General features: G+C 45.7%; 2 protein-coding genes across 2 annotated transcripts in view; both read right to left on the bottom strand.

The window, feature by feature from the left end:
* Positions 1 to 1513: 1513 nt before the first annotated feature.
* LOC130379630 (adhesion G protein-coupled receptor E5-like) lies at positions 1514 to 13697 on the bottom strand. The gene is made up of 19 exons (XM_056586575.1): positions 13538 to 13697; positions 12216 to 12272; positions 11697 to 11849; positions 9593 to 9721; positions 9427 to 9471; positions 7904 to 8032; positions 7636 to 7779; positions 6452 to 6498; positions 6146 to 6256; positions 5734 to 5890; positions 5454 to 5573; positions 5092 to 5291; positions 4771 to 4971; positions 4207 to 4401; positions 3594 to 3811; positions 3004 to 3162; positions 2458 to 2626; positions 2281 to 2355; positions 1514 to 2092 (listed from the first exon to the last, which is right to left on the bottom strand). Exons 1-19 carry the CDS (start codon positions 13566 to 13568, stop codon positions 2051 to 2053), a joined length of 2382 nt encoding a protein of 793 aa, XP_056442550.1. The 5' UTR covers positions 13569 to 13697; the 3' UTR covers positions 1514 to 2050.
* A 4287-nt stretch (positions 13698 to 17984) lies between these two features.
* The window catches only part of LOC130379551 (adhesion G protein-coupled receptor E5-like), a 13985-nt gene continuing 4648 nt past the window's right edge, over positions 17985 to 27321 (bottom strand). The window contains exons 6-17 of the mRNA XM_056586474.1: positions 26465 to 26511; positions 26168 to 26278; positions 25817 to 25973; positions 25527 to 25646; positions 24595 to 24794; positions 24226 to 24426; positions 23605 to 23799; positions 22843 to 23060; positions 22000 to 22158; positions 20687 to 20855; positions 20400 to 20498; positions 17985 to 20213 (exon numbers count right to left, since the gene is read on the bottom strand). Coding sequence (XP_056442449.1) covers positions 20172 to 20213; positions 20400 to 20498; positions 20687 to 20855; positions 22000 to 22158; positions 22843 to 23060; positions 23605 to 23799; positions 24226 to 24426; positions 24595 to 24794; positions 25527 to 25646; positions 25817 to 25973; positions 26168 to 26278; positions 26465 to 26511 — 1718 coding nt within the window. The 3' untranslated portion in view covers positions 17985 to 20171. The remainder of the gene's footprint in view (positions 20214 to 20399; positions 20499 to 20686; positions 20856 to 21999; positions 22159 to 22842; positions 23061 to 23604; positions 23800 to 24225; positions 24427 to 24594; positions 24795 to 25526; positions 25647 to 25816; positions 25974 to 26167; positions 26279 to 26464; positions 26512 to 27321) is intronic.

The following is a 27321-nucleotide window of genomic DNA, read 5'->3' as shown; positions in this document are numbered from 1 at the left end:
CCAACTCTTCAACCATACAAACCAACCAACTCTTCAACCATACAAACCAACCAACTCTTCAATCGTACAAACCTCTTCACAATACCTGGTGTCTAGGACAATCATTTTTCCAGTGCCCTGGTCTCTGGCAGTAATTACAATTCTTACTAGAATCCCTCTTCCGCCAACCACCGTATTCAGGTCCGGGGAAAGTGGACTCACCATGTGCCTCAAAATGTTTACCTGTACGTTCAGAAAATGTAGGCCTGACAATATCCAAGTTCCCTGTTTTTATGTGTGAGAACATACTCATCGGCCAACACTGCAGCAGCTTGGGGACTTAAGTCTTAACGTTGCTTTCATTCATGCAAGTTGCAATGTGATCTGAAACAAATTGTTCAAGTGCTATCAACTCACACAATTCCTGAAAAGTCTCTACTTCCGAGGCCGTACACTATCGATTGAACTTAACCATCTGCCGCACAAAGTCAGTATGAGTCTGGTCTTCCCACTGCATTCTTTACGCTTTTATAATATTTACACTCCGACACAGTCAAAGAAGCATATGCCTCCAGTGCCTTACCTGTGAGTACACATTGCAACAGCACTGTGCACGCCTCGGCAGACCAGGGTTGAGAGTGCCGCCCACTCGAACAGGGAGAAGAAGAGGCCTGGGTCTTTCTCTGAATTTAGGAATAAGCTTTAGATTGGAGACATTAAACTGACCGCCAGCTGACAATTTTCCTTCCGTTACCTATACTTTATATTGTTTCAGTTCCAGTTGTTTAACCTGAATACTGCTCTCTTTGTCAAATTTTAACAATAAGAGCTCTTTGTGTTGTTCAAATTTTAAACTTCAGACAGAAACAGACAGTGGGCTTACTGAGCTCTTCCAACAGAATTCTTTCTTCCACCATTCTACTTTTCTTTCAAGCGTTTATCAGTCACTTCAACATTAAAGTATTCTGCCAGCTTTAACAACTTTTCCTTGGTACATCTATCCAATTCCTCCTCTGATGGAGCCTCAATCAATTCCTCTACCAAAGACGCCATTTTTTTATTTACAGTGAGAGGACAGTCAATGGTGCCTGGTTTAACTTCCAAAATGGCCCAAAAATTATACACCAAAATCAGAGGGTAGGAAATAGCCACTGGACCAACCAGCGACCCCCCGGAGCCACTGAGGTGTTCCTGAACTCTGGTTAGAGCTCTGCCCACTTTCACCACCACGCTAATGTTGAGAACACAACGGATTCTCTAAACAGAACCCGCTGACTAAACCTACCAAGGGCACAGAACTCAAAAACAAGGCCAAACCAAATGCAAACCAATGTTGCAATTAACGAAGGACTGATGCACTCTCCTTACCCAACAGCAGAGGCCATTACTGTGTGTATCCCCACAGTCCCATTGTCATCACTTCTAACAATGTCAAAACCAACTTTACTAGTTTGACGAGCCCCCACTTTGCATTGAACTAGCTTATAATTCATGACAAAAAAGGGGAGACCACAGAGAAGTTTAAATGAAGCATATTTATTTAGAAACAATAACCTCTATAAAGAGATAAAGATAAACCATGTAGATCAGTATCATCAGTAGTGTCTGTAGTGTATGTGTTAGTGTGAGTAGTATAGTATATCAGACCCATATAAAGAACCAAAATCTTGCATTGCATTGGTCTGGAGAAGAGCAATACATTTCTTTCTGCTTCCGATACGTTTTTGCGGGAGCCAATCACCATGCTGGCTTTTCCCCTTGGCGCGCGATTGGCTGGTATAACACAATGACAACAGGGTAGCGACGGCAAGCAGCCAATCAAGCACAGAGCCACTTGAACTAAGCACGTTGATCACGCCTCTTGTGCTGAAGAAAATGACAGCAGCTTCCTCAGACCAACGTGCAATCTACAATTGAGCTTGGTCTGGCAATAGCCAGACTATGTAGCAGCCCTACTTATGTAGTTTGTTCACCAAAGTAATGACAACAAAATGACGTGACGAAGATCCTACATTTTCAAAAATCCAACCCCAGACAGAGAAGGGGGAGGAGCCGTGTGTAAGAGGATTCTTCATAAGTTTGATTCGCTTGTGGGTGGACCACTCCGGGACGCCTAGGGGGGGTTCATAACACAGAGAAAGAGAGGGTTATTATTTTTTGACACACTCAAATTGTACCTTTCTTTTGCCAGTCCTGAGAGACACAGTCTAGTAAAGAGAGGGTGATCGAAGAAGCGGTTGCAGGGCTGAACCGTGATTGATACCGAACAGCCCATGGACTCAGTAGTGAACTCATTCTGACCTGCGGCTTACTGTATCGGATTTTACTGGTTTGTGGACGGACGCGGGACAATAATTTGGCATACTCTTCTCTCACCTGTAGGGGGAAGCAGAACACCATCAACAGATGCCATTGACACAAAAAATATCAAGTATCAATACCCCCCCCCCGCCCCGACACACAAACACCTTGTCCTACCTGCTTTGACAGCAGACAGTTCAGGAGGAATATCAGCGCCCCCTGTAGGCCGTTCAGGATGGTGAATATGTATGCGGCCGCCAAGTCCCCCTCCTTAAAGAGGAAGACCCCAGAGAGCCACATCAGGCCCAGCACACACAGCTGAGCTATAGCCCCGACTGTAAAGACTCTGGGGGGGAGGGAGAGAGAGAGAGAGAGAGAGAGAGAGCAAATACATTGTAAGGGGAGTGAGAGATAAGATAGGTAGAGAAGATAGACGATCAAACCAGTGATAAAATAGAATTGTGATGATCCTTCAAGGACGAATAAGAGTAAGAGGTGTGGTCTGGACTTGGACCTTTGTAAATAGTTCATTGTCTGTTGAAAGGAAGGGAGAGAAGGAGGTGGTTTGATGGAAATAGAGAGAGCCCATCCAGACTGAATCGCCTTTTTATCTCTCTCTGTCCCTCCCTCCCTCAGTCTAATGCCATTAGTCTGTGCATCTGGCAGAGGGTTGTATTTATGACAGTATGTACATCAGATAAATGAGTCCATGTGGATGCTGACCGTATTTTGTGCAGGTGGGTGAGGTCAACATTGATGCTGGAGAACTTCTGGGCCAGCTTCCAGATGGTGATGCTGAAGAAGACCACGTTGAGGCCAATGACGACACACACCGGCCCGAAGAAGCTCCAGATGAGGCCCTGCTCTGTCGTCAGCCAGCAGCTATGGGAGGGACACACAAACACACACACACACACACACACACACACACACACACACACACACACACACACACACACACACACACACACACACACACACACACACACAATGACACATACCAGGACTTGCCTAAGGAGCAGGATATCACACACAGGCACGGGCATGTTTACAAAGATAGAACAGTCACTGGGAACAGTCACTTACTCAGACGGAAAGCACGGAGCTCCCCTTATTTGTCTTGCTTAGATGGTCACATACTGTCAGTGGTGCACACACACACACACACACACACAGACACACACACACACACACACATGCAGGAACATACATAATAACACACAGAGATAAACAAGCACAAAGACACATACACGGACAATCGCAAACACACGCACACACACACCACAAATACAACCACAGCCGCCCTTACGTACTATTGGTCAGTGCCGTATCCCGTGGGTCTGCTGATGACCGAGATGATGACGATGACGAGGGGCGTCCCGTAGCCCACGGTGTATAGGTAGCGCGGTCGGATGGTGGTGTTGAACACCAGCACCAACATGCGGTACAGGTGCACGCCCTCCAGCAGCATCCAGCTGAACGCCCCCAGGAAGAAGAAGTGGAGCAGGCCTGCTACCAACCGACATCCAACCTGGGGTGAAAGCAACGGGTCAGAGGAGAGACTAAACCTATACAGTGGATAAACAGAATATATCAGGAGCGCCATTAAGCCCTTCTGTCCACAACTCCCTCCATCCAAGTGCCCAGGTATATAGATCAAACCCCACCCATCTTTCAATCAAACGGAAGTGACATGAACCAAAAACAGCGTGAGCAACCTATCAAAATAAACCAATAAACAAAACAGACTAAATAAATACATTTTGGCCACTACAGTATGTACTCAGTCTCTAAGTGTGGGTGGTTGTGTCCTGTATATGTACTGGGTTGAAACACGCGGCCCTTTGACCTCAAAAGGAACTTCCTGGTGGAGGACAGTGAATGACGATCTGTCTGTCATTTCAGTTTCCCATTAAAGGTGCACACCTGGGGTTGGGTCTTGGAGATGCCTGCGAGGAAGACGAGGTCGGCCAGGAAGAGGCAGATGCAGAGGTGGAGGTTGATGGTGTTGCGGGTGCCCTTGATGGAGCGGCAGAACATGAAGGTGAGGATGCACAGGAACAGACATAGCAGGGAGACGACCAGGCACAGCTTGGTCAGCAGCATGAGGCCAAAGGTGTGCTGAGAGGGGAAGAGATCAGAGCCCATTAGACCAGATTAGATTAGCCTAGATCCAATAAAATGAGATTGCATCAGATTGGATCCACAAAGAGTTTGCTCAGAATAGATAACCCTAGATTGGATTGGATTAGACAAAACTAGACTAGAACATAGAACATAGACTACATTATATTAGATTAATCTAGACTGAAGGAAACAAGATTTGATTAAATTAGACAAAACTAGAATAGACCATAGACAAGACTAGATACTGTTAGATTAAACTAGACAAGAGTATACTAGATTAGATTATATTAGACTAGATTCAATCATTGTGGTTGTGCGTGAGTGTGTTTGCGTGATTGTGATTGGTCGTCCCGGGTTCCTCACGTTGACGGGGTAGAGGGCCATGAGAACGGCAAAGCTGCTGAGATGGGTGCAGCTGCAGACGGTGTGGGAGGCGTTGGAGGAGACCTGGGTGCAGCCGCGGGTGGACCAGGCCCCGCCCTCCTCCTCCTTCCCCTGCAGCCCGCCTCCCGCAGCCTTCCAGTAGGCACAGGTGTAGCTCACCTCAGCGGACTCCTTCAGCTCCTGAGGATGGCCCACACACACACACACACGCACACACACACTTCTTTTGCCTCTGATCTTTTAAAAACTGGCTTTTAAATAAGTTCATGCATTTGAGGAGATGTCTTGGTTGGTGCCTACCTTCAGGTGTCGTAGGGTGAGAATGATAGGCTTGTCTAGGTGCTGTGTGTCAGGGTTGGAGACCAACGCCGACACCACCTTGGAGAACAGCTGGTAGCTGGGCTTCCTGTTGTTCTTTTCGGGTAAGGTTATCTGCTCAAAGGAATGGTTCAGCATGGTCTCCAGGTTCTTATAACTCACCAGAGCAGCGAGCGCGAAACCTGTGGACGCAGGGAGAAGAGATATGAACTCAAGTCACAGCAGGAGTGGAGGCTTGTTGTGGGTGAGATGAGAGACTGAACAGAGGAGAGAGGAAGGGAGAGGAGGGGAAGAGGGGAGGAGAGATCAGAGAACAGAGGGTTTGCCGAGTTGTTTTTTTCTACCAGGGTAGTTTTTGTTCCCGACGGCCGTGCTCCAGTCAGTTTCCAGGCTGGCGTCGGTGTTGGTCAGACGCAACGGCCCGCTCGGGGGAGTCGTCTTCTTCCACACCGTGATCGTCGTCTCTACACACAAACAAACAGGACTTACGCAGTGGCAGGGCTCTTCGCATCACATTGATGGAGTTCATCGTGAAGTGTCTCTCATTGAAGGGGAAGAGGATTAGGGGTTGTAAGTGATAATGAAGAGGACATAATTGTGGTGTCTGTGTGTGCGTGCAGTCACCTGTCTGGCTTGTGTTCATGCTGGTTTGGTTCTCAGTGAGTTGGGGGCCGATGAGTTTGATGGAGTCCTCCACTGCGCTGAGCAGGCTGCTCACGGCCGCCACACTGTCGCCCGTAATGTTGCTGGACAGGACGTCCGCTGTCAGGTCGAAGAGGCTCTGCCATGTCGCAGCGGGACAGAGGAGACACGGGATTCAGGAGAGCAGCACCGCTGTGTGTGGGTGTGCTTGTGTATGTGTGTTTTCGGGTGTGTGTGTATACGTACTTTTGTGTATGTGCATGTGTGTGTGAGCCCATATGCTGTGTGTGTGTGTTTGTGTGTGTATGTATGCCGGTGCATGAGAGTGTTTGTGTGAGCGCAGTGTGTGTGTCTTTAAGTGCGTGCCCATGCACTGCCTCTCTGTAGTTCTTACATTGAGGAGCACCGTGGGTCCAGTGGTCTTGTTCCCATACTGGTCCGGTCGGGCCAGCGCTAAACAGCTACGCTTCATTTGGGACAAGATTTCTGCCAGACCTCCATAAGGCTGGGGAGAAAGAGAGATGCCCAGAGAGAGCAGGCTTTAAAGATACTTCTAAAATACTGTGCCAACAAAGTAATGACATAGTGATGCAGCACTTGGATATTAGCAAGGAAAAACTTGCACTGCACCCATGCCACTTCAGTTAGCATACATTAATGCATTATGAGCACCCTCATAAAGCAAGCACGTCACCATCACCTGCGTTGACGCTGCAACGGGCCCCTCGAACTGGTCACATTTCAGCTCTAGAACAGAAAACACACATGTCTAAATGCCTGTGATCATGTGAGAGTGAAGTCAACCGCAAGATTCAAGAGCTGTGTGTGTGTCCGTGGTGTGGGTTGTGTGTGTGTGTGTGTGTGTGTGTGTGTGTGTGTGTGTGTGTGTGTGTGTGTGTGTGTGTGTGTGTGTGTGTGTGTGTGTGTGTGTGTGTGTGTGTGTGTGTGTGTGTGTGTGTGTGTGTGTGGTCAAATCTGTGAGTAATCCATTTCATCAAGCCAACTTCTTAGTTGAGCAGAACTAATAACCAGGGAGATACCAGTGAGCAGATGGAAGTTCTGGGACTAAGACAAAACAAACACCTCCTTAAACTTTCACTTCAAAAAACTGTCTTATGTATATCCCTGATCAGCTGCCATTCAGTGATTCAGGAAAGAAGAACATACATACTGGCAAAAACTCTACTGAATTTGGTAATTTAAACATGTAGTTTAAATTAATTTAGAGTAGCTTCACGTGTAGTGAACTACTTTTGCGGTGTTTGTGTAACTTAGCTTCCTACATTTGACTGGGTGGTAGCTTCTGTGTAGTGAAGCTTCATTTGTGGCACTTGAAAGGCCTCACATGAAAGAGTGGGGCCTCTTTGAAGGAGTATTTGTCATAAAAGTCATACATTTTGCGACATATTGAAGTATTAGTTGCAAATAAAAGTCCAGCACTTTAAGACGGTTGTCTTCCAACTTATTATATTTCTATGACTTGACTTGTGACTTGCTTGACCGAAGCTATGACTTGACTTGACTTGACTCGACTCGACTTGAGTCAGAGTATTATACTTTGGCCTTAAATGTTGTTGCACGAGTAATACCAGAAGCTCTCAGCCCCAAGTCAATGTAGGCAATTGCAACGTTTTCTACTGCAGCTATACACTCCATGAAATATTTCTGAACTAGAAAATTCCTCAAGAACAAAACGACTCAATCCATCCAGGAAGTTTTCCACTATAAATCACTTTAGTCTGATCACTTTAGTCTTTCTCCCTCCCACTGTTGGATAATCTCAGGCAACAATTGATAGCTAGAACTACAACTCAGGACAGAGAAGGAAGAGTATTGATAAATGTTCATACTGCTACTTTTCACAAAATGGTGTAGGTGCATTACCCGAACATGGAGTCCTTTCGTTGCCATAGTTAGTGAAGCCGGTTGGACACTCACACCAGAAGCTCCCGTTGGTATTTCTACATGTGCCATTAATGCCACAAACACCTTCATTTGCCTTTGCACCATCCTCACATTCGTCAATGTCTGGTGGGAAGTTGAGGGGTTGAAACACAGTGGAGGAAGACTCATTATACTGGATATGGCTGAGAAACAGTTACAGCTGTGACAGAAAAAACAGAAACAACTTCCACACAAACAAATGTCTCACCAATGCAGGTGCGACTTGTAGCATTCTGCTTCGTATACCCTGAGTGACAGGTACAGGTGTAGCTTCCGATGGTGTTGTTGCAGTAGGCATTGGAACCGCAGATGTTGTCCCTGGAGCACTCATTGGTGTCTGTCAGACCATGGGAACACAATATGGAGGTTTCAGATGAAGCATGCATTGCGTTGTCTCGCATAACATATGCATTGTGGGATAAAAACATCGGAATTGTGACAACTTCCCTATGCAACATGTCACATCAGCCAGTGGCATTCGGCGAGTTTCAGATCGTCTGCATTTGCGCGCATGCATGCACGAGACTTGAGAACATCCGCCAGAACTAGTCAGAATCTCGTCAAGTTCCCACAACGTCAAGTCGGACACAGGTGCACTTCTAATTTTTTTAACAAGCATAGTTTGGGAGAGGGCACGCCTCTTTGATAAGAGTTATATCATTTCTCACGTGGAAAGTTACATTTGGTAATTCCAACCAACCAGGGCAGTGTCTTATGTCCGCACTTATTCGATAGCAAATGCCCAGAAAAATGCCCGGAAGTTGTTTACATGCCTCATCGAAACCAAGCCTTTTGACCAGTGTTCGGCCAATTTGACCGGTGTTCGGCCAGAAATTGGCCGAACACCGGTCAAAAGGTTTGGTTTCGATGAGGCATGCGGCTTCGTTTGCCATGCGTCAGAAATACCTGTGATAACTTCAGATGCGACGAGTCACCTGGCTTTCAAAACTCGCGGCAGTTTCAGGAAGACGACTTCACGAAGGTGAGGCCTGGAGACAGCGTTTCTCTCATTATCGGATTGCAGCGAAAGTCAACCAAGAAGACGGCGATGTGCAAGTAAACGCTCCGATGGGAATGTATGTATGCGATGAGAAAAAATGCAGAGCCGATATTCAGCAAATTCAAGTTTGGAGACGATGAGGATGATTACTACGATGAGGTAATTAACAAGTTCAACAAGCCTTTTGTGCTGGGGCGGAACACCATCCATGGACTAGGGTGTTTCCACAGACGTTCCCAGCTACAGGGGGAGAGTGTGGAAGCCTTTGCGAGACATCTTTATAAACTGGCTTAATACTGTGACTTTGGAATAGTTAAGGATGAACACATAAAAGATTGCATCGTCATTGGCATACTGGATAGCGAAGTGTCGCAGAAGCTTCAATTAGAAACGTATCTAACACTTGAAAAAGCAATCAGCACAACTCGTCAGTTTGAACTAATTAAAGCGCAAAATGCCGGCGCCTACTCCACGGAACATGAAGTAGGTGCAGTCACACGCAAACTCAAGCAGTGTAAGCCGTTTGAGAAGAAGCATGCTACAGGTGCAAGCTATCAACAGTTTAAAGGAGCACCGAGAGCGACGCGTGACAACAGCTGCTCTAGGTGTGTGAGGACGCATGAGCCCGGGGAATGTCCGGCAACAGGGAAACGCTGCCGTTAGTGTGATAGGATTGGCCACTTTGAAATAGTGTGCAAGACTAAGTTTATTCAGACGTTAAATAACAATACCTGGTGAAGGTGAAGACGAGAGCTTTACATGGTTCAATGGTTTGTCTGGGGGGAAGTTGAGGGGTTGAATCACAGTACAGAGGACTCATTATATTGGATATGGTTGAGAAACAGTTACAGTTGTAACAGAAAAAAAAAAAAATCCACACAATAAAAAATGTCTCACCAATGCAGTTGTGACCTGTAGCACTCTGCTTCGTATACCCTGAGCGACAGGTGCAGGTGTAACTTCCAATGGTGTTAGTGCAGTAGGCATTGGAACCGCAGATTTTGGCCCAGGAGCACTCATTGGTGTCTGTCACACCATGGGGAGGGACCACACACAAGGACATAGAGGAATGTTATTGGCCCACACAAGATGGCAGCATAGATTGCCGAAGTCCCGCCCCTTCCGGTAGACCCCCATGGGACCTATTAGATCGTAAAATATGAATGGGTTAGAATGCAGAGAAAGTAATTATTTTCTGGTCCCAGTCTTGTTATGCCCCGGATTACACATATGTTGTTTGTGGATTTAAATTATAATAAGAGTTTGACCGTTTATTGTGCAGCAGTTCAGTTAAAGGCTGTAGAGAAAGCACAATAGGCGTGTTTCAGATGCGTGTTTCAGGATGAAAAAAATCGGAAATGTGATAACTTCCCTTAGCGACATGTCACATCAGCCTACGGCATTGGCCGGTGTTCTGCCAATTCCTGCTACCTATCCGATTATGCTACCTAGGTGGTTCTCCACATGCGCATGACCGTATATTCGAAAGGAAGCGTTTTCATCTCTCTTTGACCCAATGATGTTTTCCACAAAGGTTAAGGAAAGGAGGCATAAAGGTTAGAAGATTTGACTATTCATAGAGGCCTCTTTCATGACTTAAAGAATCAAATAACAGTCAACTCAATAGCATGAGACAATGAGTTAATGATGAACAACTAGTAAGGGTTCATGACAGATACATTATAGCTTACAATTATAAACATCAACTGATAACTTCTCGCTCATGTTCAACCATCGCAAGCAGTTCTAATAACTGATTCATCTGATTCAGAAAAGAAGCGCAAAGGTCCCTGCGGGCATCCATACTTAGTTGTCATCAAGTCTAATCCATGGTCTAGTCTCACGAACTATCTGTTCTTCTAGTTTTATGTCATAGCCTATGAACTTCTGAGGGGCTTTCCAGAGCGCTCTTATTTCGGAAGAAGGGAAGAGCTTCCGAACCTCCTAGCGCTTTGAAGTCGGCATTACACCACTCCCTGCGAATGGCGTGGACAAGACCAACATTCTCCCCATCGGCATACTTGAAACTCTCCACATGCCCCGACTTATAATGGTATTAATATCTTTCGATGCTGTTATCCTCCCCTTGGAAAAAAGCTGTGAAGTGGAGCAGAGAGATTGCCATGTCTGTGCCAGAGTTCCAACTACGGGTTGTTACATATATCATTCGCGTTGAGAGCAGTGAAGGTTTGTAGTTCACAAAGCGGCCTCTCACAAAACTGTTACGTATTTTAAGAATCTAAGCTACCCACACATGGACCAAATGAAGCAGGACCAAACATATAAGCCGTAAATACTATACATAGCCACAAGGGGAGCAAGACCTTATTGGAGGCTGCTCCAGCCACAGATGGTAGCGCCTTTTAAATATATGAAGAAGCCGAAGCCATTACGGCACCCCGGCCACGCCCACTAGGCCACACCCACTTGACGGTCTCTACCTGAGGACAAGGGGTGGAAAAGGCCAGAGTTCTTTTTTTTTCAATAGGTAGACGACAGAGAGCCACCCGGGCGTAAGCCCGGGGGGCTTGAAGAAGATCACGGTATTTTCCTCTCACACGTGTTCTACACTATTCCTAGAATTCCTTCCGTATAGCTTCACTTACCATGCCGAAAGATGCCGACGACTTTATAATAAATTAAGTGAGTTAAAGCAACCCGGGATTGGAAAACTTTCTTCGAGAATATGCAACAAAACCTAACATTATCAAACTTCTTCATGATAAATTGTAGTTTTCTTTGCATGAAAAGTATCTTGAAGAATCACAACTTATGTGAAATTCATGGCACAATTCAAACGGGACAAGAAAATAATTTTCATGTCGCCATTGAAATACATGTATCAGAAATTCATTTTGGGGACCATGTACCGGAAATAGAAATGTGGGACTACCCCACACACACACATACCTCCGGAGAATCGGGCTTGTAAGCACTGGATCCTCGCGATGGTCATAATTTGTCCTCACAAGAATTTACCCAAACAGGAACAGGAACGTACCTGAACACCAGTCGTCGATGTTAAATGTGTCCAACACCAGTCTTCGGTTGAACCCAGGCAGACACTCGCAGCAGGGACTTATCGGAGTGAAGGTACACTTTGCGTGGTGTCCACATATACCGAATGTGTTCTGTTCACACTCTTCTTTTGTCACTGTGCACACATATTGAGTCATTAAGTTGGAGGTACTTTTCAGAATCAATGGGCAGGTATCGTGCTAACGTTTTTCACATTTTACATTTAGCGGACATTTATTTCCAAAGCGACTTACTACCATTCATAAACACATTCACACACCGACAGAGGAGTCATCCACACAAGGCAAGCTGTTAGGGTAAGGTGTCTTGCTCAGTCACATATCGACACTCTTGGAGGAGCCGGGGATCGAAAAAATAGCAACCATCCGGTTACAAGTCAACCCGCTCTTATTCCTGGGCCAAGCCAACCCTGAACCATTTGGCTGCGAGTCGCACACTTATGCTACCCATTTAAAACAACAAAGGAAGATGACATAGTTACCGGGGGTATCAACTACTCGGCAGAAAGAATAGGAACCCTTGAGCATAAACAGTAACTCTGTGGAGGAGAGAGGGAGAGAGAGTTAATTTCCAAAACGTTCTGCTTCAATTCTATAAGTCAGGCAGCTTTGACCCAAGCCACAGAAACAATCTTCAGCAGTCTGACATTTGAGTTGGAGTCTCATTCTTTTACAATACGTGAAAAGGATGTTATTTACAGTCTAGAAACATCCATGCACCACTTCCCCCATCTCCCCGTTGATCTTATCCCTCTGCAGGAAGCACACAACCTGCAGAGGGATGGTTCTGTTCTTTCTTTCAATTTTGTGTCGTTTGTCAACAGATTGTGTTCCTACTCGATGTCTTCCAGATTTCTACTTGAATTATTATAAGCACTGTTTGTATTCCATCCCAGCGTATTCTAGAACCCTCTCATGCATAGGCCTACCACTGTCTACATTTACTGAAAATACCTTTGCGCTCAACAATACACTGAGTGAGTGGGCAGCAGACGCTGTATTTAACTGTGAGTCAGATTGGCTGTGATCACAACTCAATGGGCTACTGTGGGGTCTTTGATGGCAGTGGGGCAGGGGTTTGCAGACAACCAAACAAAACCTCCATGAATTTTTTGTGCTTCGCTGAGAGGAATAATGTCTGGCCGTGTCGGTCAGCATTGCTCTCTCATAATCTCTAGCTCTCTCAATCTCTACCTCTACCCCCTCTCTCTCTCTAGGAGATCGGGACAGATTTGCTGGTGATTGTGTGTGAGTTCTTAAATTAAAAACTGTACTTATCTCAACCAGACCCCAAGTACATAGAGGTGAACTGGAGTATATTGTGTATTTATTTTGTCACATTTGATTCATTTAAATATTGAAAACTAAATAATTTTGTAAACTTTTTAGGAGGTGTAGATTTTTTTAACTGATTTACCTCATTGCATCATAATTCAATGTATAATCGATATCTTCTCTTACACATTGTCAAGCAAAGTTTTGTATTTGGTTATGTTCTGCAGAACGCTTCAAATCAGGGAGCGAAATACCCTCTACCCCCTATCACTTGCTCATACACAAGTGTGTATGAGCAAGTGTGTATGAGTGTCCCTCTCACTCCCTCTCTCTCAACCCTATCATGCTCTCAACACACACACACACACACACACACACACACACACACACACACACACACACACACACACACACACACACACACACACACACACACACACACACACACACACACACACACACACACACACACACGCACACACACACACACACACACTCTTTCAAACGTATGACACATGACTAGACTCACCCAGTATAAGAATGAGGATTTTCCCTGTCATTTTAACGTTTAAATAGTTATGAATGAACTGTAGTCGTATTATATTCCGTCTGCTGCTGAATAGAATAGGCCTGTTGAGTTCATCCGTAGTCAGACAACAATCGCCCGGTCATAAAGCAAGTCCAAAGAAAGGTTGAATTTCCTTCAAAAGGGAGATATTGTGTTAAAGTGCAACGCTTAATCCTCCCGGTCCGTCTCCAACAGTTTCCCTGTCACACACTCTAATTCTAAGCCAACCTCACTCAGTGCTCATGTACCCGCCCCTCTTTCCTTCTCTCTCTCTCTCCCTCTCTCTCTCTGCCCCTCTATATCTCTCTCTCTTTCTCTCTGTCTCTCTCTCTCCCTCTTCAAGTTCAATATTGAGGTTTTATAGATTCTCTTTCTGCCTGACCTCCTTTGAGAGGTAACTGTCCTTGCTGAGCTGTAGTTTACGTATTTCTAACCGGTCTTAATCAACTAGGCGCCGCCTTTATTGACGACTTTGATGGAATACCCCTCAGGTCTTTTAGTAGCCTGGGAAAAGGCGTCGGCGCGGGTTTGATTTTGGTTTTGGTTTTGGTTTTGGTTTTGGTTTACATGTCTATACATGTGCTTTTGTGGTTACTGTGATGGACAGGGGAGTTTCCTGTTGAATCACTTATTAAGTATTTTCACACAATATCACTGTTAAAAGTATTTCAGTAGTGCTATGTGCTACCCATCTCATCGCATTCTTACTCAGAGACAGACACAGAGGCAGAGAAAAGCGTTGTTTATTGCTGTTGTACATATTAAAAATACTTCTGTGCCAAGAAATACTTCTTGGCACTTCCTGAGAACGGCAGGGAGCTCGTTCAACCACTGAGGTACCAAAACCGAGAAAAGTTGTGACTTTGCTGATCGACCTTTACCAGACGTCCAGCTGAGGTAATACATATATTCATAACAAAAACTATTCTTACCTGTATTTAAAGTTAAACCCCTATCAAACAGAAAGTACAAATCGCAAAAAGTCCCAACTCGAAACATGGTAACTGGAAATATTCTGGGCGGGTGCAGGCGTGATGAAATTCAAGTTCATGCGTTGGAATCCTTTTCCCAGGCTACTAAAAGACCTGAGGGGTAGTCGATCAAAGTGGTCAATTAAGGCGGCGCCTAGTTGATTAAGACCGGTTAGAAATAATGCCAAGGCTGAGGCCTTGAGGCTGAAGCCATTCCATCAACGCAGTTCATCCGTGCCTTGCTCAGGTTAGTTCAAGCCAGGCTAAAGTTATCGTGGATTACGCACGGTCATGATATGTAACCAGCCCAGAACCGTGAATGTCGAATCATGGATCAAATGTCCGAAAAGGACTGTGCGGGATCTTTTCCAGCAGCGAACAGAAGCTGCTTGTGGAGGTAGGCCTATATGAGGAGTACAATTTTAAAAGGCCTAAAACAATTTTGGAGGCCTATGTGACAGTATCGATCTACAAATTGTCATGATCTGCCCTCTCAGTCATTTCATTCTCCCCTCTCATTCATCTCATTTCACCTTAGCTCCCAGTGTTTTTCCACCTTCTCCTCACCTGCCTGCCTGCCTGCCACTCTCAACTCTCCAGCCCAACTCTCCTCACCTGCCTCTGATCACTAATCAAGATATAGACTCCCCTCTCAGGCCCCGTTTACACGAGGACGCTTGCGGGTGAAAACGACGAAATATTTTATCGGAAGTGCCTTTCGTTTAGACGGGGGCTGGCATTTTTGGGGCATGAAAACGCATAAATCTGAAACCACCCTCCAGAGTGGAAAAGTTGAAAACGCTCCGCCGTAGCGTTTCCGTCTAAACTGCCAAGACGCAAAACACTGCTCAGATCTGCTCACGTCGCGTAAGCGTTTACGTCACATACATGTGCCAGTACAAGGAAATAAACAAACATGTCCGATTATTTTCATGCGTCGGACCTTCAAGCTGCTCTGGCAGCTCTAACAAGCATACAGGAGTATTTCCACGAAATGTACAGGATATTTACAGATAGTATTACTGAACAGAGAAGGATCTTTTTGGTTTTTGCGGCACGGATAAGAGAAGGAAGATTCTACGCATGCGCTCAGACATGGCGGTGTTGTGTGATAGTCTATCACAGCACCGCCTGGCATGCATACCCAATCGAATTCCACACACTTTTGCGTCACCGTATGCACGCAGATTTCCTCCCGAAAACGCTCGTCTAAACGCAGAATAAAAAGTGAAGACGCAACGCCACTTTTGCGTCTTCTGTTCAGACCGTCATCGTGTAAACGTAGCCTCAGTTCACACTCCGGATTGCCCAATGTCTTCAGTACTAGCCTCTCCGGCGTTTTCCGGATTGATTCCCTGTTATAAACCCTGCCTGTCCCCGACCTGCCTGCTCTGTCTCGGTAATGTGGGGAAAAACGGTCTGTCTAGCTACTGGACCAGATAAAATGAGACGGAGAGGTAATAAAGTCTATCGGCACGAGGACCTTGGATTTATTAAGTAAAGTGGCAACGGTTATACAGAGTCATAAAGCGTGAGAAATCGAATATGTCTAAGTCCCTAATCAGCGCTGATGGTTCGTCCGGAGCTTCGCCTCCGTGGAAGGTCTGCTTCAGAAGAAGGGGTGAAGAGTCCCTGTGTGGTACAGTTTTTATGCTGTATCCTCCTCTCGATGAGGTGTGTGCGTTTGAGGTGTGTGTGGTTCTGTGTGTTTTGCTTGGTCTTGGCTCCCAGACCCTGAGAGAGCTTCGTAACGGGGGAGAGTTCCTCGTGTCTCCGGTGTGATAAATTAAAACGGGGAGTGCCCCCCTGAAATGTCTCGTGTGTGATAATTTAATGTGGCTCTCAGGCCCCTGGTGTGGGCAGAGGTATCTCTTGGTTCCTCCTAACGGGGAAGAGCTCTCAAAATGTCTCCTGTGTGATAAATTAATGTGGCTCTCCCGTTCTTGAGGATGACTGGTGCATTGTCTGAGTGTCCACCATCTGCCTGCCTGGGAGATGGGGCCTTCAGCTCCGGCCTTGACCTGACTATATATTATCATGTTTGTGTTCGTTGGGTTAGAGCAAGAGTTGACTATATTGTAATGTGTCCATGTGATGTGCTCATCAGGCTAGGGTAGGAGTTAGCTATATTTATAATGTACATGTGATGTACTCAGCAGGTTATTTTTCCCAACAGTAATCGACTCTGCCTTCCGCCCCCGACAACGGATTCTGCCTGAAAAAGCATGGGCTTGAAGAATGTCACTCCAGGAACTCAGACGTGATGAATCAAACAGACACATGCACATGACGGTAAACAAAATCAAAAGAGAGGAAAAACATGCAATATAAAACGTATGAAAGACTTGTGAGAGACATGTGTACGTTCGATAATATAATAATAATAATAATAATAATAATAATACATTTAATTTAGAGGCGCCTTTCAAGACACCCAAGGTCACCTTACAGAGCATATAGTCATCATTCAAAACTATGTAAAACAGACTAGGAATAAAAGGAAAACAGAGGTTAAACATGAAGAATAATAACAATTAATAACACTCAAAGACGCCTAAAGTGAAGGGGGGACCTCACTAACCACCACCAATATGTAGCACCCAGTTGGGTGATGCACGTCTGCATCATCACGTCGATGTATGTCTGTGTTTTACAATGGCTTGATTTGAAAGACACACGCATTAAAAAATTGTCATATAACTGAGGGATCTATCAGGTTACCCAAGGTAATCACATGTAAAGACATGTCTTTTGGTGAGAACATTTTGTAATATGAAGAGGAAGAAAAACAAACAAGCCTCGCCGAGGGGGTAAAATCCCCCATTCGTCACAGCGCTGGCTTTCTTGCTTCACTGGAGGCGGGGCTACACATGGAGTCTCTTTAGAATAATTTGCATACTCCCGAATGTTTTTATTTTTTTACGAACGAAGACACCCGCATGCAAGAATTAGTTCACATCTGAGTGTAGGGAACAAATGTGATTAACTATCTACTAGTGCCAAAACGTCAACATATTCTTTAATTTTCAGACTTTTGGCTGTCATATTATATTCACAGATGTTACTTTTTTGGAACTTTTTTTGAAATGTCCACAAAATTGTACATTGCACCAGCCTGCCTTACGTATATGCCTATGTAATGGTTATAAATATGTGTTGTAGTAAAATGTTTAAAATGCTTAACGCAGTAAATAAGTAAAAGAATGCTTCAAAATGAAAAAACAGACTTTTCTCACTATTTGTATCTGTTACCCATTGCTCTGCCCTTTTCAGTTATGATGTGATGCTGGTAAAATATTTTTTTGTTTATTTCCATGCTTATCTAAAAAATGCATTATTGTTTATTTACTACAACATCATTCTGAAGAGCTAAATTAGGAAAGTTGTTGCAGTGTTTCTTTATTCCACCTCATTTTGAGTTCAATCTCTCGGTGGTCTGTGTTAGATTGCTTTTGTTTTGCCTCGTTCAGCCTGTAGGGGGAATAGTGTGCTTGCCGTCTCCTCAGCCATTACAACTTTGGACTTTGACTACAACACTGCGTCCTCGTTCTTCTTTCTAAGGTATTATTGTAGCAAAATTCTTTAGCACCTGTAACTGCAGAATTTGAATTCGTACACTAAAGTCACAGCATCAAAGTTGAAATATTTCAACTCGAGCGGATTTGTCGCACCACAAATCCTCGTGAACGCGCTCGCCTGTGCACGGCGAAACTTGTCGCCGTTTTTCTCGCGCGAAAAATTCGCCCGATACGGGATACGTTGACTTTGTATGGAATCCTGTTGCCCCGTCGCGTTTGGTGTGAACGCACAGTAACGCGCGTAACGCATTCAGTGTGGCCGCACCTTAAGAAGAGGAAATGTAGCTACAATAACGAATGGGAAACTATCTATCCCTGGGTGAAACCAGTGCAAGGCGAGTCTGGCAACGTTTTGGGTGAAGTTTGCCTGAGTCATTTTGACTGAAAGTGCTTCTTTTTGCCTCGGATTCACGTCATCTGTATCACTCCCAGTCTGGTAATTTATCAACCCCAGCTTATTCAGTTGCTAAGCGACGTCAACGACTTTGGCAACCTATAGCCTATCTCTGCTGATCAACGCTACGAATGATAACAAATACATTGGAAAAATACATACTGTGTGAAGTTCTAAGGGTCCTATGTTGCCACATAAATAAAGGTAAGAAGCGATATTTATTGTGGTCGGTAGTTTTAACTTGCAATTGATAGTCAGAGGAGTCAGTCTCTTGTTGACACAAAGTGACTTTTGGTCATTCTTGCTTTGCTTGAATTCTGGAATAATTGTGGGGGGGAGTTCATGAGTTTTGGTCAGAACTCCTGATGTAGGTTATTTTTGATGCGTGTTGTGAATTGGGAACAGCCAGCTCATGATGATGTGATACAGCGTTCAGCTGTGCAACAAATATTATTTTCTTTTTCAATCTTGACTTGTTGCACAGAGCCAATAGGAATTCCTCTATACAAGAAAGTTGATCGAGCGCAGGTCCTGCCATAATGCTGTCGGAGGGGAGGTTGTCGGAGCCAAATAGCACATTTTATCCCTGAGAGAGGTGTGTCAATAAACAAGAGACAGTTACCACTTGCCTGTAACAATTAATTAGCTATTGCTATTAATATCTTTACCAAATACATAGCATTTCTATTTCTGTAATTACTATTTTTGAACTTTGGTTTTAATTTAAACATAATACATGTGAAACCAGGAGGCGTATTATAGGCCTTACGAACCCATTGGATTGAATCTTACAAACATTAGAAACATTAGAAATTCCATGGAAGTCAATGTGTGCAAAAGGTGAAAATATTCTTTATTCAGCTCAATAGCAAAGTAAAGCAAACGCGTATTCACATGATAGGCCTAATAGGCCTAACATCCATAAGTATAAAAATAGAATAGAGATTGCATAGCTACATTCAAATACATTTTGTTGGTTGTCAAAGTACTTCATTTTATAAAATAAAAATAATAAAAGTGCAATAGTATTAGCAATGGGTGAAGACAACAGTTTTTGAGGCGTAAGATTATTTTACTCCAAACATCATAGATCGATATTTTAATAACTGCTCAGCTTAGATGGTCAGAGTGGATATAAATTTGGAGTGTGAACATTGGCTTCACCTCTGTAGAGTGCCTGGATTTTCTTTCAGATGCGTGTAGCAGCCCTACTTATGTAGTTTGTTCACCAAAGTAATGACAACAAAATTACGTGACGGAGATCCTACATTTTCACTTTTACACGTAATGTAAACTGACTATAAATTACTGGACCTCATTACATAAACGTACACAAAAGACTCTAAAAAGGGGTTGAATAATAGGCCATCTTTTCCTCAAACCAAAGTCGAAAACGATGACATGACCTATAGTGGGCGTTCATCCGTTGAATCTCACCCAGAGCTTTGGTCCAAAGAATTCCTAAAATAAATATATACAATATATTTCCAACGTTAAACTTACAGCTTACAAATTCTCCATGTAAGGTACTAATAGTACCACTATTGTTATTGTCCCTGAATTAAACGCATTTCGTTGCTCCGTTCTTGTGCCATTCATAGACCAAATGATACCCCAGACAGAGCAGGGGGAGCCGTGTGTATGAGGATTCTTCATATGTTTGATTCGCTTGTGGGTGGACCACTCCGGGACGCCTAGGGGGGGTGCATAACACAGAGAAAGAGAGGGTTATTATTCTTAGACACACTCAAATTGTACCTTTCTTTTTACCAGTCCTGAGAGACACAGTCTAGTAAAGAGAGGGTGATCGAAGAAGCGTTTGCAGGGCTGAACCAGGAGTGATACTGAACAGCATGGACTCGGTAGTAACTCATTCTGACCTGTGACTGACTGGATCTGATTGTACTGCCGAAGCCCGAGTACTTCTTTGTGGTTTGTGGACAGATACAGGACAATAATTTGCCATACTCGTCTCTCACCTGTAGGGGGCAGCAGAACACCATCAACCGATTGCCATTGATACAAGAAATATCAAATATCAATGCCACACACACACACACACACACACACACACACACACACACACACACACACACACACACACACACACACATGCATACACAGACACGCACACAGACACACATGCACACACGCACACTTGTCCTACCTGCTTTGACAGCAGACAGTTCAGGAGGAATATCAGCGCCCCCTGTAGGCCGTTCAGGATGGTGAATATGTATGCGGCCGCCAAGTCCCCCTCCTTAAAGAGGAAGACCCCAGAGAGCCACATCAGGCCCAGCACACACAGCTGAGCTATAGCCGTGATTGTAAAGGCTCTGTCGAGAGAGAGAGACCAAACAAAGACATTGTAAGGGTTAGCAGTGAGAGATAAGATAGATAGAGAATAAGGACATCACCCCACAAAGACGATCAAACCAGAGATAAAATAGAATTGTGATGATCCTTCAAGGACGAATAAGAGTAAGAGGTGTGGTTTGGACTTGGACCTTTGTAAATAGTTCATTGTCTGTTGAAAGGGAGGGAGAGAAGGAGGTGGTTTGAGCCCATCCTCTGTGGATTACAGAAGTGGGGCAATGCAAAACCTCTATATTTCCTTAACTCACATTCTTTCCATCCAGCACAGCCCTGTGGGACCACCTTCAGGAAGCTTGCTCTCTCAAGACTCAATCGCCTTTTGACTCTGAATACTCTTTATTTTGCTTCACCTCTCTCTCTCTCTCTCTCTCTCTCTCTCTCTCTCTCTCTCTCTCTCTCTCTCTCTCTCTCTCTCTCTTTCTTTCTTTCTTTCTTTCTTTCTTTCTTTCTTTCTTTCTTTCTTTCTTTCTTTCTTTCTTTCTTTCTTTCTTTCTTTCTTTCTTTCTTTCTTTCTTTCTCGCTCTCTCTCTCTCTCTCTCTCTCTCTCTCTCTCTCTCTCTCTCTCTCTCTCCATCCCCCCTTCTCTCAATCCCTCCCTCTCTTTTTCTCTCTCTCTCTCTCTCTCTCTCTCTCTCTCTCACGCTCTTCCCAGCTGTTTCCCTTTCAATCCCTCCTCCTGGCTCCCTCCCTCCCTCCCTCAGTCTAATCCCTTTAGTCCGTGCATCTGGCAGAGGGTTGTGTTTATGACAGTATGTACATCAGCGGACTGACAAATAACACAGGCTGGGGACACACAATGCACTCTGCACATTGTAGTAGAGCATGAGAAACAAAGAGCTGTATTCTTACACACAGTGAATGCACACACACACACATGCACAGACAAACACACAGACACACACACACACACATGTGCACATACTAACGCACGCACATACACGCACACTCACACACACACGTACGTACACGCACACACACACATGCACACACATGGACACACACACACACACATGCACACTAACGCACGTACGCACGCACACACACTTACGCACGCAAACGCACACACAAATACAGATAAATAAAAGAATCCATGTGGCGGCTGACCGTATTTTGGGCAGGTGGGTGAGGTCAGGGTTGAGGCTGGAGAACTTCTGGGCCAGCTTCCAGATGGTGATGCTGAAGAAGAACACGTTGAGGCCAATGACGACACACACCGGCCCGAAGAAGCTCCAGATGAGGCCCTGCTCTGTCGTCAGCCAGCAGCTATGGGAGGGACACACACACACACGCACGCACGCACACACGCCGACACACTCATACGCACACACACACACACACACACACACACACACACATACACACACACGGCCCCACCACACACACAAACACATAGCATGACGTCATGGACTTGCCTAAGGAGCAGGATATCACACGCACGCACATGCACGGGCATGTTTACAAAGATATGGAAGAGTGCATGGGAACAGTCACTTACTCAGATGGAAAGCACGGAGCTCCCCTTATTTGTCTTGCTTAAATAGTCACTTACTGTCAATGGTACAAACACACACACACACACACACACACACACACAAACACACACACACACACAGATAAACAACACCCATTCACACACACACAGACCCACATGCAGGAACATACAGAAAAACACACACACATACACACATACAAACACACACACAAAGATAAACACACACAAACCCCCCCTTCCCGACACACACACACACACACACAGTTAAACCCATTCACACACACACACACACACACACACACAGATAAACACACCCACAGACCACGAAACACACATACACACGCCCACATGCAGGAACATACACACAAACACACGCAGATAATCAAACACACACAAACACACGCACACACAAACACACACACACCACACACACAACCACAGATGCCCTTACGTACTATTGGTCAGTGCCGTATCCCGTGGGTCTGCTGATGGCCGAGATGATGACGATGACGAGGGGCGTCCCGTAGCCCACGGTGTATAGGTAGCGCGGTCGGATGGTGGTGTTGAACACCAACACCACCATCCGGTAGAGCTGCACGCCCTCCAGCAGCATCCAGCTGAACGCCCCCAGGAAGAAGAGGTGGAGCAGGCCTGCCACCAACCGACATCCACCCTGGGGTGAAAGCAACGGGTCAGAGGAGAGTCTAAACCTATACAGTAGAGAGTCCAGAGGTGGGTCACTCACCTCAAAGTCCAGAGGTGAGTATAGTTTGAAAGTTTACTCTACTGAAAAGACAGACTAAGAACTGATGAATGGGAACTTGTTGATGGTAATGAAATCAAATAAATAAAAGATAATGCACGAAGGTGTTAACAACGACGAAGACGAAGAGAGACGGTAAACCGAAAATATCAGGAGAGCCACTAACCCCCTTTGTCCATAACTCCCTGCCGATCCCAATGCCCAGGTAGGTTAAACCCCACCCATGTGTCAATCAAACGGAAGTGACATGAATCAAAAACAGTGTGAGCAACCTATCAGAATAAACCAATAACCAAAACAGACTCAATATACATTTTGGCCCCTACAGTATGTACTCAGTCCCTTATTGCGGCTGGTTGCGCCTCGTGCGTGAGTGGAAACATGCAGCCCAATGGCCTCAAAAGGAACTTCCTGGTGGAGGACAGGAATTTATTTTCCCATAAATTGTGCACACCTGGGGTTGGGTCTTGGAGATGCCTGCGAGGAAGACGAGGTCGGCCAGGAAGAGGCAGATGCAGAGGTGAAGGTGGATGGTGGTGCGGGTGCCCTTGATGGAGCGGCAGAACATGAAGGTGAGGATGCACAGGAGCAGACATAGCAGGGAGACGACCAGGCACAGCTTGGTCAGCAGCATGAGGCCAAAGGTGTGCTGAGAGGGGAAGAGATCAGAGCCCATTAGACCAGATTAGAATAGCCTAGATCCAATAAAATGAGATTGCATCAAATTAGATCCAGTCCGATTAGCTCAGATTACATAACCCTAGATTGGATTGGTTTAGATTAGACAAATCTCAACTAGACCATAGACTTGACTAGATACTATTCGATTAAACCTGAGAAGAGTAAACTAGATTAGATTAGATTAGACTAGATTAAATCGTTTAGATTACAACACATTGTGTGTGTGTGTGTGTGTGTGTGTGTGTGTGTGTGTGTGTGTGTGTGTGTGTGTGTGTGTGTGTGTGTGTGTGTGTGTGTGTGTGTGTGTGTGTGTGTGTGTGTGTGTGTGTGTGTGTGTGTGTGAGCGTGTGTGTGTGTTTGTGTGATTGTGATTGGTCGGTCCCGGGTTCCTCACGTTGACGGGGTAGAGGGCCATGAGAACGGCGAAGCTGCTGAGATGGGTGCAGCTGCAGACGGTGTGGGAGGCGTTGGAGGAGACCTGGGTGCAGCCGTGGGTGGACCAGGCCCCGCCCTCCTCCTCCTTCCCCTGCAGCCCGCCTCCCGCAGCCTTCCAATAGGCACAGGTGTAGCTCACCTCAGCGGACTCATTCAGCTCCTGAGGATGGCACACACACACAAACACAAACACACACACACACACACACACACACACACACACACACACACACACACACACACAAACACATTATTTGCCTCTGATCTTTTAAAAACTGGCTTTTAAATAAATACATGCATTTGAGGAGATGTCTTGGTTGGTGCCTACCTTCAGGTGTCGTAGGGTGAGAATGACAGGCTTGTCTAGGTGCTGTGTGTCAGGGTTGGAGACCAACGCCGACACCACCTTGGAGAAGAGCTGGTAGCTGGGCTTCCTGTCGTTCTTTTCGGGTAAGGTTATCTGCTCAAAGGACTGGTTCAGCATGGTCTCCAGGTTCTTATAACTCACCAGAGCAGCGAGCGCGAAACCTGTGGACGCAGGGAGAAGAGATATGAACTCAAGTCACAGCAGGAGTGGAGGCTTGTGGGTGAGATGAGAGACTGAACAGAGGAGAGAGGAAGGGAGAGGAGGCGAAGAGAGCAGAGAGGGGGAGGAAGGGAAGAGGAAAGGAGGGAAAAGAGACAGAACAGAGTGTCATGCCGCTTTTCCGCTGCATGGTACCAGCTCGACTCGACTCGACTCAGCTCGCATTTTTAGCGTTGCCACCGCGAAAAACATGGTATCTGGTACCTGAAGTGGCTGCTTTTTTTTAGTACCGCCTCGCTCTAGGTTCCAAGCGAGCTGAGCCGATGCTAAAAGGTGACGTCGGCAGACCGCCGGCCACTGATTGGCACAGAGAGTGTGACGAAGTCACGAGAGCGACATGGCAACCATGCTGGTAACAGCCATAGCAGCGCCGCAGACAACATATTCCACTTCTTCAACTTCTTCAACATGCCAGCTAATAATAGTAATGTTATCGATGTCCTCCATTGTTGTTATGTGGGTTCTGTCCATGTGTGGGTTGCGTAGGTGTTGTTTGCGTCGCGTACAAAAATACGTCACGGCCCTTTCGCGCAGCCAACCCCGCCCACGTCCAGGAGGTACTATTTGCGGTGGAAAACGACCCGTGCTGCTACCGTGTCGAGTCGTGTCGAGTCGAGTCGAGTCGAGTCGAGCTACATGTGCGGTGGAAAAGCGGCATTAGAGGAGTAGTCTACCAGGGTAGGTTCCGTTCCCGATGGCCGTGCTCCAGTCCGCCTCCATGTTGGCGTTGGTGTTGGTCAGGCGCACCGGCCCGCTCGGGGGAGTCGTCTTCTTCCACACCGTGATCTTCGTCTCTGCACACAAAGAAAATATGATTTGTTGCAAAGAGGGCATGCGCACTGGCAGGGCCCTGCGCATCGCATTGATCCAGTTTATAGTGAAGTGTCTCCGATCGAAGAGGATCCGGGGTTGTAAGCGATGATGAAGAAGTCATATGTTGTCGTGTGTGTGTGCGTGCGGCCACCTGTCTGGCTTGTGTTCATGCTGGTTTGGTCCTCAGTGAGTTGGGGGCCGATGAGTTTGATGGAGTCCTCCACTGCGCTGAGCAGGCTGCTCACGGCCGCCACACTGTCGCCCGTATGGTTGCTGGACAGGACGTCCGCTGTCAGGTCGAAGAGGCTCTGCCATGTCGCAGCAGGACAGAGGAGACACGGGATTCAGGAGAGCAGCACCGCTGTGTGTGGGTGTGTGTTCGTGTGTATGTGCGTATATGTTCGTGTGTATGTGCGTATATGTTTGTGTGTGTGTGTGTGTGTGTGTGCATGGGTGCAAAGGTCTTCATACATATAGGTTTGTGCCTCTCTGTAGTTCTTACATTGAGGAGCACCGTGGGTCCAGTGCTCTTGTTCCCATACTGGTCCGGTCGGGCCAGCGCTAAACAGCTACTCTTCAATTGGGACAAGATTTCTGCCAGACCTCCATAAGGCTGGGGAGAAAGAGAGATGCCCAGAGAGAGCAGGCTTTAAAGATACTTCTGAAATACTATGCCAACTGAGTAATGACATAGTGCTGCAGCACTGGGATGTTGGCAAGACAACACTGGAATGCACCCATACCACTTCAGTTAACATGCATCAATGCATTATGAGCAAGCAGAGCACGTTATAATCACCTGCGCTGACGCTGCAACGGGACCCTCGAACTGGTCACATTTCAGCTCTAGAACAGAAAACACACGGGTCTAAAAGCAGAACATCCGGGACATGACACCCACCTCAACACATGCCTGTGATCATGTGACTGTGAGGTCATGAATTTATTTAAAAAATAAATGACCGCCCTGACAACCCTGTTTCAACCGAGTTTTGTTATGAAACTGCAATAAAATAACTCATTAAAGTCTAAACAGAAGTCTGAACTTATCTTTCCAACCGCAAGATTCAAGAGCTGCGTGTGTGTGTGTGTGTGTGTGTGTGTGTGTGTGTGTGTGTGTGTGTGTGTGTGTGTGTGTGTGTGTGTGTGTGTGTGTGTGTGTGTGTGTGTGTGTGTGTGTGTGTGTGTGTGTGTGTGTGTGAGTGTGTGTGTGTGTGTGTGTGTGTGTGTGTGTGTGTGTGTGTGTGTGTGTGTGTGTGTGTGTGTGTGTGTGTACGTGTGTACGTGTGTACGTGTGTGCATGTGTATGGACAAATCTGTGAGTAATCCATTTCATCAAGCCAACTTCTTAGTTAAGCAGAACTAATAACCAGGGAGATACCAGCGAGCAGATGGAAGTTCTGGGACTAAGAGACAACACCTCCTCAAACTTTCACTTCAAACACGTCGAACCAAGTATGCTGTCTGGATCTGATATCAATGTGAGCTATTGGTCAAAACACACACGCCATGAACAGTGTATTATTCACGCAACAATACAACTATGTCTAGAGCGACACTAAATGTTGTTGCACAAGACTACGAGCAAAGCTCCCAGCCCCAACAAAAAAATTATAAACCAGAAATGTGGTCAATGTAGGTCGCACATAATTTTCT

The sequence above is a fragment of the Gadus chalcogrammus genome, chromosome 3 (genome assembly GCF_026213295.1).
Source record: "Gadus chalcogrammus isolate NIFS_2021 chromosome 3, NIFS_Gcha_1.0, whole genome shotgun sequence".
Classification (NCBI taxonomy): Eukaryota; Metazoa; Chordata; class Actinopteri; order Gadiformes; family Gadidae; genus Gadus; species Gadus chalcogrammus.
The sequence above is the reverse complement of the archived record's forward strand: the minus strand, read 5'-3'. Positions and strand labels throughout refer to the sequence as shown.